The 13601-nt window shown below is 38.0% G+C and overlaps 1 protein-coding gene across 1 annotated transcript; it reads right to left on the bottom strand.

The window, feature by feature from the left end:
* Positions 1–2574: 2574 nt before the first annotated feature.
* Positions 2575–13197, bottom strand: LOC130609010 (cysteine-rich venom protein TEL1-like). The gene is made up of 8 exons (XM_057427537.1): positions 13042–13197; positions 7777–7838; positions 6915–7046; positions 5611–5701; positions 4968–5113; positions 4307–4401; positions 3533–3621; positions 2575–2901 (listed from the first exon to the last, which is right to left on the bottom strand). Exons 2-8 carry the CDS (start codon positions 7834–7836, stop codon positions 2774–2776), a joined length of 741 nt encoding a protein of 246 aa, XP_057283520.1. The 5' UTR covers positions 7837–7838; positions 13042–13197; the 3' UTR covers positions 2575–2773.
* Between the last annotated feature and the right edge of the window lie 404 nt (positions 13198–13601).

Genomic DNA, 13601 nt, shown 5'->3' with positions numbered 1-13601 from the left:
CCTATCGCTACAGTCCTTCTCCAGCATCCTTATAGGCCCCCTTCAGATACTTTAAGGCTGCTGTGGGGACTCCATGCAGCCTTCTCCACTCCAGGATGAACAGTCCCAATGTTCTCAGCCTGTCTTCATACGGGAGGTGCTCCAATCTCCTTATCATCCTTATGGTGCCCTCTGAACTTGCTCCAACAGCACAGTATTCCATGTACAACTAATTGGAGTGACTCAAGCTCTCCTTGAAGTCTATATTGAGAGGCCGGATCATCCAGTAAACTTTTCATCTCACCTGCTATTTCTTCTATTACACATCAATAGGGTAGGAGAATCTTTTGAAATCCCTTATGGAATTAAGCTGAATGCCTGGACACGCTGCAGCAGTCCAGCAGGATGCATGAAGCTCCAGGGTAGTGCATCACTTCATGATGCAGAAGATCTCTGCCAGCTCCTGCTGCTGCCATTCTCAAACACCATAACTGGATATCCAGAGGACAATGCTGTCTTGGGAGGGAGTGCTCTCAGAAATCTCTGATGATAAAATAATTAATCTTTAAACATTCATTGACCCAAAAAAGAGTGGAAGGAAAGAGAAAGTGTGTGCATGGAAAGCGTTCTAAAACCCATATCTTTGTTAGCAGAAATTTAATCTTGGAAAACATTCCCCAAAACACCTGAAAGTTTTGCCAGAAATATGTATCCTCCTGTAAGATAACTGCAGTTTTACAGAATAATATTTTCTGAGGAAAACATAACTTTATTTGAAAATTTTCACCCAGCTTTTTTTTGAATTACACTTTCTACAAATATCGCTGTGGTTGTAAGGAGCCGTAAATAGTGGTACATAAGTCACAGTGTTGAAACTGAGCTTCAGGCAAGCAGAAAATCAAGGCTACCAGAACTAGCCATTGATACCCTGGAAACTGTAAATTGGCTTAATTTGATGGCAGAAGTTGCTTTAATATGATAGCAATTTGGCCAACAGAGACAGAATGAAATGAGGGGAAGAAACAGCTACCAAACAGTTCCTATATGTAGTAATTTATTAGCTAGTATCAGCTAAGAAATTCTGTGCAGGTAAGTGTTAAAATCAGGCCAGGGTAGGCCCAGAACTTTAATTTCTAGTAAAAGGAGGAGGCAGCAAAATCAAAAACTGCTGCAGTTGAATGTCTGGGTATGGTTCACCCTCTTGTGTTTTTAACCAGAACTGCAGTCCCACTGAGAAAATTACTTTTGCCTGTGTGAAATATGAAGGGATGGTGCTAGGTAGAATCAGCCCTGCTCAGGGATACTATATGTGATTCAGGATCTATGAGAGACCAGCACACATCTTGAGGAGCAGAAGGAGGTCTGTGGTCCAGCACATGGGTGCATGGCACCAGGATGCAACACCAGGGAGATATGTCAGGAGGAAAAGTTAGTGGGAAGTAGCTCCTCTGTTCAGTAGGACGATGCTGTTCCAGATGTTTGTTCATTTTTTAACATCTATCAGAGTTTATAAACTGTAAGCAAAGACTTTCTATTTCCTCTGCAGCTACCTTTTGATTAAATTACAAATATAAAGATCAAATAAAAGCTGATATATACATATTAAAGCTATAAGATGATTCTGACATACTGTTCTCTCAGTTCTGGGTCAGTATAGACACACAGCCCTTTGAAGTCATGCCCTGCATTGTAAAGGGCCTGGAAAGATTTGGAATGAAAAACTTCATTCAAGGAAATGCATTGCTAGAAGCAATACACAAGCAAACATGGTGTCCTAGGCACGAATTGGTGGCCTGCTTGTAGGAAGAAGTGGGAGAAGGCACAAGTGAGGCCTTCAGCTGAACTTAATCCTCTTGGAGAAACCCTAAGGATGTGCACCGCTAGGAACTGGCACTAAAATGGTTCCTGGGAAGTTCTGGAGAAAATCAGATATTTTGATGGAGCCTTGGGGAAACTTGGATCTACTGCCTTTTTTTTTTTTTTTATTATTTGTTTGGGTTTTTTCTACATGCTACAATGAGAATTCCAAGCAAATGTGGGATTTAACTTATTCATAGGGAGGATGGAAAGCAATACATATATACCACTTTTTTTGTATGAATGCTTTAAAAAGGCTTTATATTTCTTGACTGTGCCATATGAAAAGAAAAATTATAATTTATCACCTGCACACACAGATGTATCAGAAAATTTGTATTTAGGGCACAGAGAAAAGTTGGCAGATTCAAGGTGTGCCTCTTATTTGGCTGTACAAAACAATGTGTCACTTTTTGCTTTGTCTTTTCCTGTCTTATCCCCACTTAGATAAAGTATCAAAAAAAAAAAAAAGAGGCTTGAAATATTCATAAATGAAAACATTGAATTATAAATAATTTCAGTAAAAAACTATGAAGCAGTGGTAAATCACATATTTATTTAGCTGGAATACATTCCATTTATAATCAAGGAAAAAGTAACAGAAGAAAGCTATGTGTGATTTAGCATATTTTGCAAAAGACACAAGGAGTTTTAAAAGTGTTTGTCCCATTAAGAAGAAATGAATGTGTAAGATTTGCTGTAAGGGAAACCACAAAGTAACACATCTGTAGCTTGATTTCTACAAAGCCTGAAATAACATCAGAGATTATTTTGAGCTACTAGACTTATTTAGGACTGAAGTAATGGTGAGACATCAGAAAAAAATGTCACCTATAGGTCAACATGAGCTGATACACTGAGAGTGAATACACTTCACAGTGAGCTCTACTCTTTCCTAATAAGTCTCACAGCAGCTATAATGACATCCACCAGGACATTATATGATTTCAGTGGTGCAGCCACAGGTAGCAGGACATTTCGCCTTCACCAGTGAATGATTGCAACTAAACAACATCTTCAGATTTCTGCAGTTTCCAAAGAAGTCTTGGTACTTGCAAGGATTGGCTAAAGTACAAGGGATAGAAACAAACAGATGAAACAATAATTGAAAACCAAGCTGTGATCTGATATTTCTACATTTGTATCTCTATATAGTGTTTGCACTTATGCTGTTCTGCTAGAATTGCTTGAATATTTTAGAAAAGGGAATGCAGGCAGAAAGGTGGTACCTTACAATTCCCATCTATTTGTATGCTTTGACTTGCTCCAGGTGGGAGTCTGCAGAAGCCAGGGGCCTGTGCAGCTCTTCACGTACATGAGGATGTGTGACAATCTGTGCCCTTAGATGCAGAAGTGCATCAAGACGTTCTGTCTTGAGCTTTCCAGGAGAGGGCAGCAGAAGATTGAGTGTGATAATGCACCCACTGCTCAACAGCAACACAATTTCACAATTTACCTGTTGTCACAGGATGGTTGAGGTTGGAAGGGATCACTCGTCCAACCCCCCTACTCAAGAATGTGCCTATTCTAGAGGGGTGTTTAACTACTGTTATTTCTGGGGGCAGGGAATGAAAGAGGCAGTTCTAGGATCTTTCATCCAGATAAGCAAGAAGTAACTATGCAAAAGTTAAATGCTACAAAGGAACACATTATTAATTGAGGTACTTGTTATAAGGAGGTGAATAAATTCACTTACTGCAAAGTCCTCTGTCACAGTGGCCAGGACATTCTGCACATTTTGGTCCACTTCTGTAAGGTGTAGCTATTTGCATTGCATTATTTCCTCTGAAATTGGAAAAACAAGATCAAAGTGCACCTCTGAACCGTTAAAAAGAGTTTATGCTATTTGTCACAATAAAAGGCATCCAGAAGATTCTGGATAAAATTATTTTCATAGTCAGTCATGTTTTAGTTTCAGATATTAATAGAATACAAGAACTTTGATTTTAAATAAGAGGAACAATAAAGTTCGGGGAAAGAAAATTAATCAATTATTTGCATTTATATAGCATTCTCAGCTTAAAAAAGAATTTTATGTGCTTCCTAATTCTGCTTTTTGAATGGCTTTCAAATGATTGTAGCTTATAAGGAAATAACCTCAGCAAACACATTCTGACAACATTCAGGGTGTTTCAGATACGCTCTTTACCTCTGTGAATATTCATTTGCTGTTGGTTTTCACTTTACCTGTGACTTTCTTGTGGTCAGAGTTATAAAATGATTTGTGCATGATGCCTGATTGTGATAGAGACTGACCTTTTTTCATATGCTAGAATTTGCCTAATATCTGTGAAATATAAGAAATGTTTATATTTAATCTGATGTTAAACCCACAGTTCGCACTGGTATTTTCAAAATTATAAATGGTTAAAATAAACAGTGGTATTTTTATCCTACACATGACTGCAGGAGTTTTTGAAAACATATTAGTAACTATTGCATCTTAAATGAGTAAAAAGGCAATACGTACGGAGGACAGTATTGGCAAACATAAAAGTAGTTGAAGGGGTTCATAGGACAGTAGGCAACTGCACATCCAACCTGGTAACTGTTGTACCAGATTAGCTGTAGGAAAAAAACACCATGTTATTTCAGAGTCACGTTTTATTGAATTCTCGTAAAGAACTCACACAATAACAGAACCACAGGATATTGTTTTGTCTATTTAGCTTTTAAGTTTACAGTTTAGTTGTCAGAAAGAATAAATAGAAAATGAGTTAACTGTGTCCTCTCGTTTACAAATGTTTCTGAACTCTGTTTCTGGCAGGACCCTAAAGTTTAAATTCAAATATTTGCATCATAAAAGTTTTGTTTTGACATTTCTTAAGTATCTAAATCCTTATATAGAAAAATATGTATTTCTAAATTAAAGCCATGGATATTCTTTCTTCTTTTATTTTTTTTTTTCCTGTCCTCCAGAATAATATTTCTCTTCTGGACAGCTCTTCCAAAATATTGGTTTCATTGTCTCAGAGTTAGATGAAAAAAAAGTTTAATTTATCTTTGGATCAGAGTGTGAATAGAGATAATGGTTTGATGATAGCGATGATTTTTTTTTCTGATGAGAAGCTCAATTAACTGTCCTCCTGTAACCCTAGTGTATCATTGCAGTTTGTTTCAGTTCTCCATACCTGCGTATAGCTCTCGATATTGACATTTTTCGTGACTGCTCCATATCCATACTTGAAATTGGAGGACTGACTGTTCCAGACTTGAATTGCTTCAGACCATGTTCTTGGGTAAGATGATAGTAATACATTCTCACCACAGGTAACACCTGAAGTGTAAGTAAGTCTGTTTATAACTCAGGAGAAAAGCAAGCTGTAGGGTGGGAGGTAGGACAGAGGGGTTGTAGCTACAACCTAAAAAAAATTCTCTACAATGCCACCTATTTGCCATGTGATATTCATACTGCACCTCTGAAAGCTGCAGTAAATGTTACTATGGTTTTGGTGAGCTTCCAGTCACAGATACAACTTTCACTGCAAAATGTTACACAAAAATGTCTGCACTTAGTCATACCGACAGTCATCTACTGTGCCATCTTGTCTCCAGCAGGAGCCAAAAGCAGACACTTCAAGAAAGGTACAAATATAGGGTAACTACTTAGCATCCCCCTCTCTCCAGTTCCAACAATTTGCCTTTAAGGGTATTATTAGTCTGACAAAGATAGTCTACAGATTAAAAGTTATCCCTATTTCTAGTTCACATGCACAGGGGTCATCTGCAAACTGCCATCAACCCCTCAGCTTGGGATTCATACTTGTCATGTACCATTAATGATTCTCTGATCTTTTGGGCTGATTTTCATCTCACACCTATTTGCCCATTTCTGAGCATTTCTGGCAGCATTCTCACTCCACACCTGAAAGACACAAAGAAGTACCCAGGTCACAGGCAGGATAATGCAATACATGAAAAGATAAAAAAAGAGGAGAGATTTGGGTGCTGTGCACCCAAACGGTCCTCAATAAGAAACAGGGGAGTCAGGCAATTTTACACTAATGGGATATAGGCACCACACTTCTTCAGTTCTTAATGGCTGCAGAACAGGTTATTTTGCGCAGTATCACACCACACTATAATAACCAGATGGTCCTGGTTACTAGGAATGTCATAACGTACTGTTGCTTTCTTTTGGCTTTGTGTTTGTGTTTATCATTGCAGGGTGCAGTGCACTAAATGGTATAAAACTGATTTTGAGCCCTAGTGCAGCTGAGATGCAGTGATAGACACCAGCTAGACTTTGGATCTGGGGAATGTTTGCAATTCCCACCATGCAAAACCATAAAGCACTGACCAGATTATCTACTCATGGGATAGTGGTAACAAAGAATATCAGGGATGACAGGAATGGGACCAATGACAGACAAAGCAAGCTCAGCTAAGGACAAGTGGGTATGCAGATTTAGGTCCTTTTTGCCCCCCTGACAGTCTGTGATTCAAAAGCATGCAGCCGCTTATGCTCCTGTTCCAGGTTTGCTTTACACACTTTTCTTTATTTAGGGCATGTCTTTCTCTAAGGGAGCTGCTTATCCCACTAAAGATTAAAAAGCGGTATCCATAATCTGAGATCTGTCACTGCATTTTGTACCTTATCCCTGGTTTAAATGTTCTCACTGAAAAGGCTTGCAGTTGCTATATATTGCAATGAACAAACATAAGGCAAGAACATGTGGTTCAATGTGCAGGCTATGTTAACATAGCTTTGAGAACAAAAAATAGATGTGGTTGGGGCGAACCTGTGTTCGTGGTTCCTGTAGACAAATAACCCTAGTCATGGAACAGTTCCTATGTTGCTTAACTGAGTTTTCTAAGTGGACAAACTAAAACATTTTGGTTGGGAGAGGGATTCTGAATAGCACTTGTGGCCTATCCCGAGACCTTTACAATGACTCTACAAGTGCTTTTATCACCAAGAGGTGCAAAATTAAGCATGAATTCTGAAGAAACAAAGGGATAGAATTCCAATTTCTTCATCTGAACCTCAGAGCATCTTTCTTGCCCTCTCTGTTCACCGAGTGTGAGTTGTTTAGAAGGCTACAATCTTCTGCTAATGATGTGGAAAGCAAGCTTACCATCTTCAGCATGTTCCTGGCTGTGGGAATTACAGATCTCCGTATTTCATTGTGTTGCTCAAGGATCTCTTTTTGGTTTTGAAACGAAAAATGAGTAAGGCTGGAAATGTCCACTTGTTTATACTTTACATCCTGGAAAACAATTACAATGAAGGTTCCAGTTATCAGCACTTTAATAAGCAGGATAAATTATTAGCTTCTTGTCAAAGTAAAGATCTTGGAAATTCCCAACTTCCCTTTATTGGTTCTTCTATTTCTATAATTGCTGTTGTTTTTTTTTCTTCCTTCCTTGATTTGAACTGCACTTTTCTTTAGGAGGCGTCACACTAAATGAAATTTGTAGGTAAGAATTCTACTTTCAGATGTCTCCACATCAAACAGGGAGAAAGCTTAGCTCTGGAACCAAATCTCAACCAAAATCTCATTTTGTGTGGGCTAAAATGTACCTAGCTGTTCTCACTTGTAAACATCAGAAAAATGTGAAGCTGGATCAAAACTTAGGACTGTTATCAGACTATCTTCTGAAATACCTAAGACTGTCTCTTACATCATGATGTCAGATGATGAAACCTTGCAGAGAAAAAGAATTATAATACTTACATGGGGATTTTCAGAGTAAAACATCTCTCAGGAGAAGATTCTTTCCATTTAATGTCTAAAAAGAAGACGCTTCAATCTAAGCTAGACATTCTGGAGAGGGCAAGGACACAGGTAGCTCATCCCAGAAAGACTATTAATGTGTTAACAATAATTTCATCCCTGAATTGTAAAGATTTAAAGATCACTAGACCAGAGTAGCCCATGTCAGATATCTATACAGTATGTCCAGTTATGGTTCTTTTGAATAGATGATTGCTCCTACCTGCCCATCAGATTGATGCAGCAAAGCAGCCAGGAAAATTATTGCAGTTAGTAGATCCATTTCTACAGAGAAAAAACAAAACAAAAACAAAACCCCAAATCCATTAATTTCTGTTGCATAGAAGTTTGTGGTGTAATGTAGTATGTGAGTGAGATACAAAACTGTTGCAGTCAAGTCTGCCATGCAAAACATTATTTTAGTTAATACCTAATACAGTTGGATATTCTGAAACTGTGCAAATGAATAAATGATGCTGCATGGTCATCACTATCTAGAACAGAGAGGACTCTACCTTGCATTAAAGCAGGGACCTTAAAAAGCATAAAGTCACGTGTTTCTTCTGACAGGGTTTATGTTACTGAAGTTAGTGGATTTACTCACTAATTAGTCCTGTGTGTATGAGTCAGCTTACATCTGTCATGTCAGAAGCTGCTGCTTATTCTAAGGAAAATGAACATAATAATAAAAAGAATAATGATGGTTGTCACAAAGAGTTTTAGTCTTCTCAGGTGCTTTGGTGTGACTCATTTACAAATAGTGCAGAAGCTTTGATACTTTCGTCTTCACTGAGGAGCAAGTTCTGTATATCCTGGTCTGTAACTGGGCATAATCAGGTCCACTTATAACCCTAATTTGAGGCTAAATTTCCAACCAAAATTCAATCAGGAGAGAAGACCTGGGAAAACCCAGCCAGAACACTGAAAAATATGAAGGTTTTCAAACATCTTTGTGTTTGAGACCCTTTTTATGTTCATATTTTATGAGTATTCTACACTAGTTCACAGTATGAGTATACCAGCATATGTCACAGTGTGCAGTGTTACAGTAAAAGACTTGCTGTAGTGATGTTCTTGCAGCATTTAGTTTTGAGGTTGAGTGACTTCCTCTGAATTTAGATGCTAATACCTATAGGCATAGCTAGACATAATTTTTACAAGACAGGAAAGACTTTCTACTAGATTGGATGTCAATCAACCAGAGAACATAAATATACCATGTGACTTTTGCACACAGCCAAAAGATCTTAGGTCTAATATTCACAGCAAAATGTTAATGAACAGATATAAGCCACGAGTCAAAATATCAGAAGGCGGCAATTGAGCCACTTGTTTGAACAAGTTAAGTCCTTTATTTTTTTTAGATGCCCAGATATGCAGAGTTTCCACCTACCCCTAAGAAATTAAGCCAAAGAAGAAAAATGAAAACACTGTTCTCTTTTCTCTTGCATGGTAGCAGTGCAAGACTAAACTGAGTTCAGACTGAAAGCTCCACACACTGTTGAGTTATTCCACACAAGATGTGGTATTCTTTCATGAACTCACAAAATAATGAGCTTGGTGTATTCATTTCCAAATCAATACTAACAAAAAAGGTAGCACAGCAGTGCCATGTGGAGATGTGAGTTTGAATCCAGTGGGCTTCATTATTACATTAAGATGGCATTGTGCCTAAGCTAACTCCTAAAAGGTTAACTGAGTCTATGAAAACATCAAGAGAGTGTGAGCTGGTGACTCCTGGTGAGTATAATGCTCCTGATACTAGATAGATGGCAGGTAGATCATTTATTTCAGTACTAGATTCTGTTGCATGATATAAATCAGCAAGACATATCACATCAAAGACTTCATGTCTTTCAGGTATTCAGACTTCAGCTTCTTTTCCCACACCTGTGTAAGGGAACCACTTGCATGAGGTAGAGGGGATCTCACTCGTATTGATGAAGAATAAATTCTTAAACTAAAGGGTATTTTTGGCCACTGTGGAGTTGTCTTGTCCTTACATGCAGAAACAAAATTTTTCTGGGACTCCTCAGATAAGTGCTGCAACTGGAAACATAAACCCATTTATAGCTCCAGAATAAAACTTTATTGATATTATTGCATATCATCAATTGTTAGACTGTACAACCACATGTGCTCCTTGGAGTAAATATATTTGCCATTATTTTCAAAGTCAAAAGATGACAGTTCCCAGGTACAATTATCCTTACATGTCAATAGTATTCAATCCACTAAATCATTTCTATGCTTCTGAAAAGACAAATGCTATCAACACGCTTTTAGATAGCTCTGCCTGAAAACAGGACATTTCATGCAAATTTGATTGACTGTAAAGAAAAGATATTAAAATATACAACTCAGAAGATAGAAACAAAGTTCTATTTGAAAAATACAGTCCAGGGTTTTCATGTTTAGCCCTGGTGCTTCACTCCTCAGCAGAGCCTTCTTCCTGCCAGCTGATAAAGCTTTCAGGGTATAGCAAGTTTGAAAGTTTGCCTTTTCAGTTACTTTGATAAAAGCTTTTCTACTTTCTCTGAGTTTACATTTTTAAGTCTCATTTTGTAAAAAAGAATTTGCTCTGCATTAAAAAAATGCAATCAATTTACTGCAATACTATAAGATATAATAGACATTTTGATAGCATATATACCTGGAAGCTTGGACAGATAATTTAACATTTTTAGATGGCAAAATTCTGATTTCAGCTGTAATGGTATATCTCGACACTATAAGTGAAATAAATTTAACATAAAAACAATTCAAAATACATTAGAAAAACATTTCCCATAATCGCCCGCCCTCTGTAAAATGAATTAATTTGAAGAATAAAGCAAATTAATTGAAGTGTTACTTTTTGGTGTAAAGATATATGGGAATTAGACTTCCTTGAAGGCTTTTCTCACCCACACAGGTGAGAGGTGTGCTTTCTAAGCTGAAGATACAATTTATTTTTAAAATTTTCCTCTGGAATTATTATAAACAGATGTTTTCTCTTAATTATCACATTTGGTACAACTTTATTAACTACATTAGCCTTTGTAGCACAGTGCCCGATCAATACCAACCAAATGACTGTATGGATAAAGTCTCTAATACTGAAATTAAACGTTGCATACATTACCTTTTGTCCAGGCAGAATCCTGTATCTTTCAGGAAGAGAGGCAGGAGTGAGAGGTTCTCCTCACTCTGGGGTTGTATGTATATATGTATGTATATATATACGCCTTTCCTTATCAATATTTATTGCTGATAAATGACATCAGCTTTTGGGCTGCATATTTTAGAAGAAAGAACTTTTGTTAAGGAACAGGTGACTGAAAATGAACCAATCCAACTGCATTGTTCTGGCTTTTTTTTGCTTGTCTCCAGGGCAAAGAAAGGAAGAAGATAAAAGGCCTGTCCTTTTGCAGCACTTTAACTTTGCCTTTGCCAAAATGCTTATAGTGTGATCAGCAAGCTGCAGTGCTGATGCTACGTTCACAAAATGAAAGCTTAAATTTAGGGGTGGTTGCTTTGTAGTTGTCTTTTCTGGCTCTGGCAAAGGAATGAAATAATTATTTTGAGGCAGAGACATAAGCCAGTGCATGCACAGAATGACCTGCACACTGGGCAGTGATATTTTCTCCCAAGTGGCTCCTAAATTTCCATTTGCTAAATAATATTTATATTGCATTATCTTATTGAGGCTAAAAGGCTGTGAACTAGACTTTAGTGTACACACAATTCACTCCATGTGTGCTCAAGCGTAATTTGAAGAATGGCCACAGATGTGTACATTTTCCCCCTTTAGTCTGAAGAGATGCATGGCATGTGTTTGACTTTTTGCTCCCGTGCAGCATCACTCAGTTTAAGTTTCCTTTTTGCAGAATCTTTGCTTTCACTCATTTATAAGGGAATATCACAGCTTTAGGTCCTCAAAGTTCGACTCTGCTCTATTTAAACACAACCTGTCTTGCTTCTTTCCATGCTGCCTGTTGGCTTTCAGTGGGCATGAAATATCTGCACATCTCCTCAGTGTTGTCTTGCAGCTCCTGTCCTCATCCTTGCCTTGGTTGTGATGCCTTGCACACTGAGCACCACTTTTTTCATGCTGGGTCAAATTTGCTGTCTGTAGTACAATCCAAATAATTTCTTTGTTTCCTATTTTCTGCAGTATTTCTGCAGCTATATGCTGTTGCCAGCATTTTAATATCAGATTATAATTCCTTCCTAACACATGCTTTTGTTCTTTATTTATATAGCGGGTAGCACTGCAGGAAATTGCTTGTGATAAAGTCTCCCATATCCTTCCATGTTCTGAGATAAGGGCAAAGGTGCTTTCTTATCTGAGGTGCTTGTGGCAACTTTGATGAGACCAGGGTTATCGCAGTCAGAAAGCCTCATGAACTGCCTACCGTGGCTGTTAAAACTGCATCTCTATTGATTGTGAGGAGAGGCAGTCTACCACCTCCAGATATTCAGTGTCCTGGGAGATAGTTCTAGTATTTTACTCTATCCACTGTACTCAGTAATTTTCATTAATTTGGTACAGTCACCTGAGCTTTATTTGTATTGCTAAAATGAAATAATACCACTGCAAGTGTGCCACACCTGTTTAAATAGTGAAATCAATTTGTTCTATAAAGAATGTCTGTCAGATATGCTGCAGTTCATGGTCTATGGGTAAAATAATTGGGAAGAAAACAAAGATTAATACCCTGACATCCGGGACCATGCTACAAAGACCAATTTAGCACATCAATTCCCACTTCTTCACATGGATTACCTGAAAGGGTGGAGTAATTTAATTAAAAAAAAAAAATCCACAGGGTTCTGCAAATTTTTTTTAAAGATTAAGCTATGGAAATTTCTTTTAAAAAAAATCAGCTTAAGAGATTTGTCTGTAGAAGTTCTTCCAGCCCTTATATTAAACCTGAACAAGAAGAATCTGGTTTGAACTCAGTGAAAGAAAAATTCCGATTTCTTCAATTCTTTAGTTCCACTGAAGATAATGACAGCTTAGCTAGTGCCTTTGATAAAAATTGATGCTGATCTGTGTGGTTCAGGCTTTGCACAGATCTTTTTCTTAGCTGTACAAAGCACCTTGCAGATCTCATTCCTTTAGGTAAATGTTTCGCAAAAAGGAAGGTTATTAATTTCTTCCATCCAACCCAACTCCCCTCCCACTCCAGATAACTATTAGGGAGACAACCAACAGGATAATAATCCAAACAGTTACTGTCAGATGGGGATAGATGTCACACAAACAAAGGTAGCCTAGGCAAAGTTGTAGATAAACACAGAAATTAGGAACCTTTGCTTTTAAGGCCAGTTCACAACCAGGGTTGAGATGCTGGGCATAGACAACTTTGCAAATTGGAAGTTCTGGTTACACCACCATTAAAATATCACTCTGTTGTTTTTAAACTAGATGAGGTGTGTTCAGCTAGCATAGAAGCAGGTAGAGCAAATCCACCCTCAAGGAACGCACAGATCAAGTACTCACCACAAGTTTTTCTCTGCAATCTCTCAGTCCAAGCAGATATACTGATTAAATCACTGCCCACTGTGGCACAGCTGCAATCTTTAAGAGTTGATACTTGCTTTCACTTTACAAAGGAGATATTTCAGGCACCATTGCCTACAGGTGATTTTTCAGGTCTACTCTGAACGCAGACCTGCAGACTATCAGTATGACTGCTCCCCATTTGCTGGGCTGTGATGACTTGATTGCTGAGTTTAAGCCTCTGCTGAATGTGGCTTAATCAGATCTGCAGTGGTGAGGGATGAGGAGCAGCTGAGAAAGACCCAACCCATCTCTTACTAGCTAGATTTGGAAACAGACTTCTCAGTCCTGGGATTGCTTTGGTCTCGTCCTTCTAGTGGCTCTATGGAGTTTAGTGTACTTATAATACAATGTTTCTGACTTGTAAGTTTAAAACTTACTGTGAATGAATATTGTTCAGGTTGTTTGCTTTCTCTCCAGTAGCAACTAAATGCTCAACAAGTGAGGCTGTAGACTAAGCACACACATAACTGTGTCTGTGTGGTTACCTGAGGCATTTC

Source organism: Pezoporus wallicus, unplaced genomic scaffold (assembly GCF_028554395.1).
Source record: "Pezoporus wallicus isolate ANWC-B61680 ecotype Strahan unplaced genomic scaffold, APGP_CSIRO_Pwel_v1 contig_6464, whole genome shotgun sequence".
Lineage (NCBI taxonomy): Eukaryota > Metazoa > Chordata > Aves > Psittaciformes > Psittacidae > Pezoporus > Pezoporus wallicus.
This window is presented reverse-complemented; position numbering and strand designations above follow the sequence as displayed.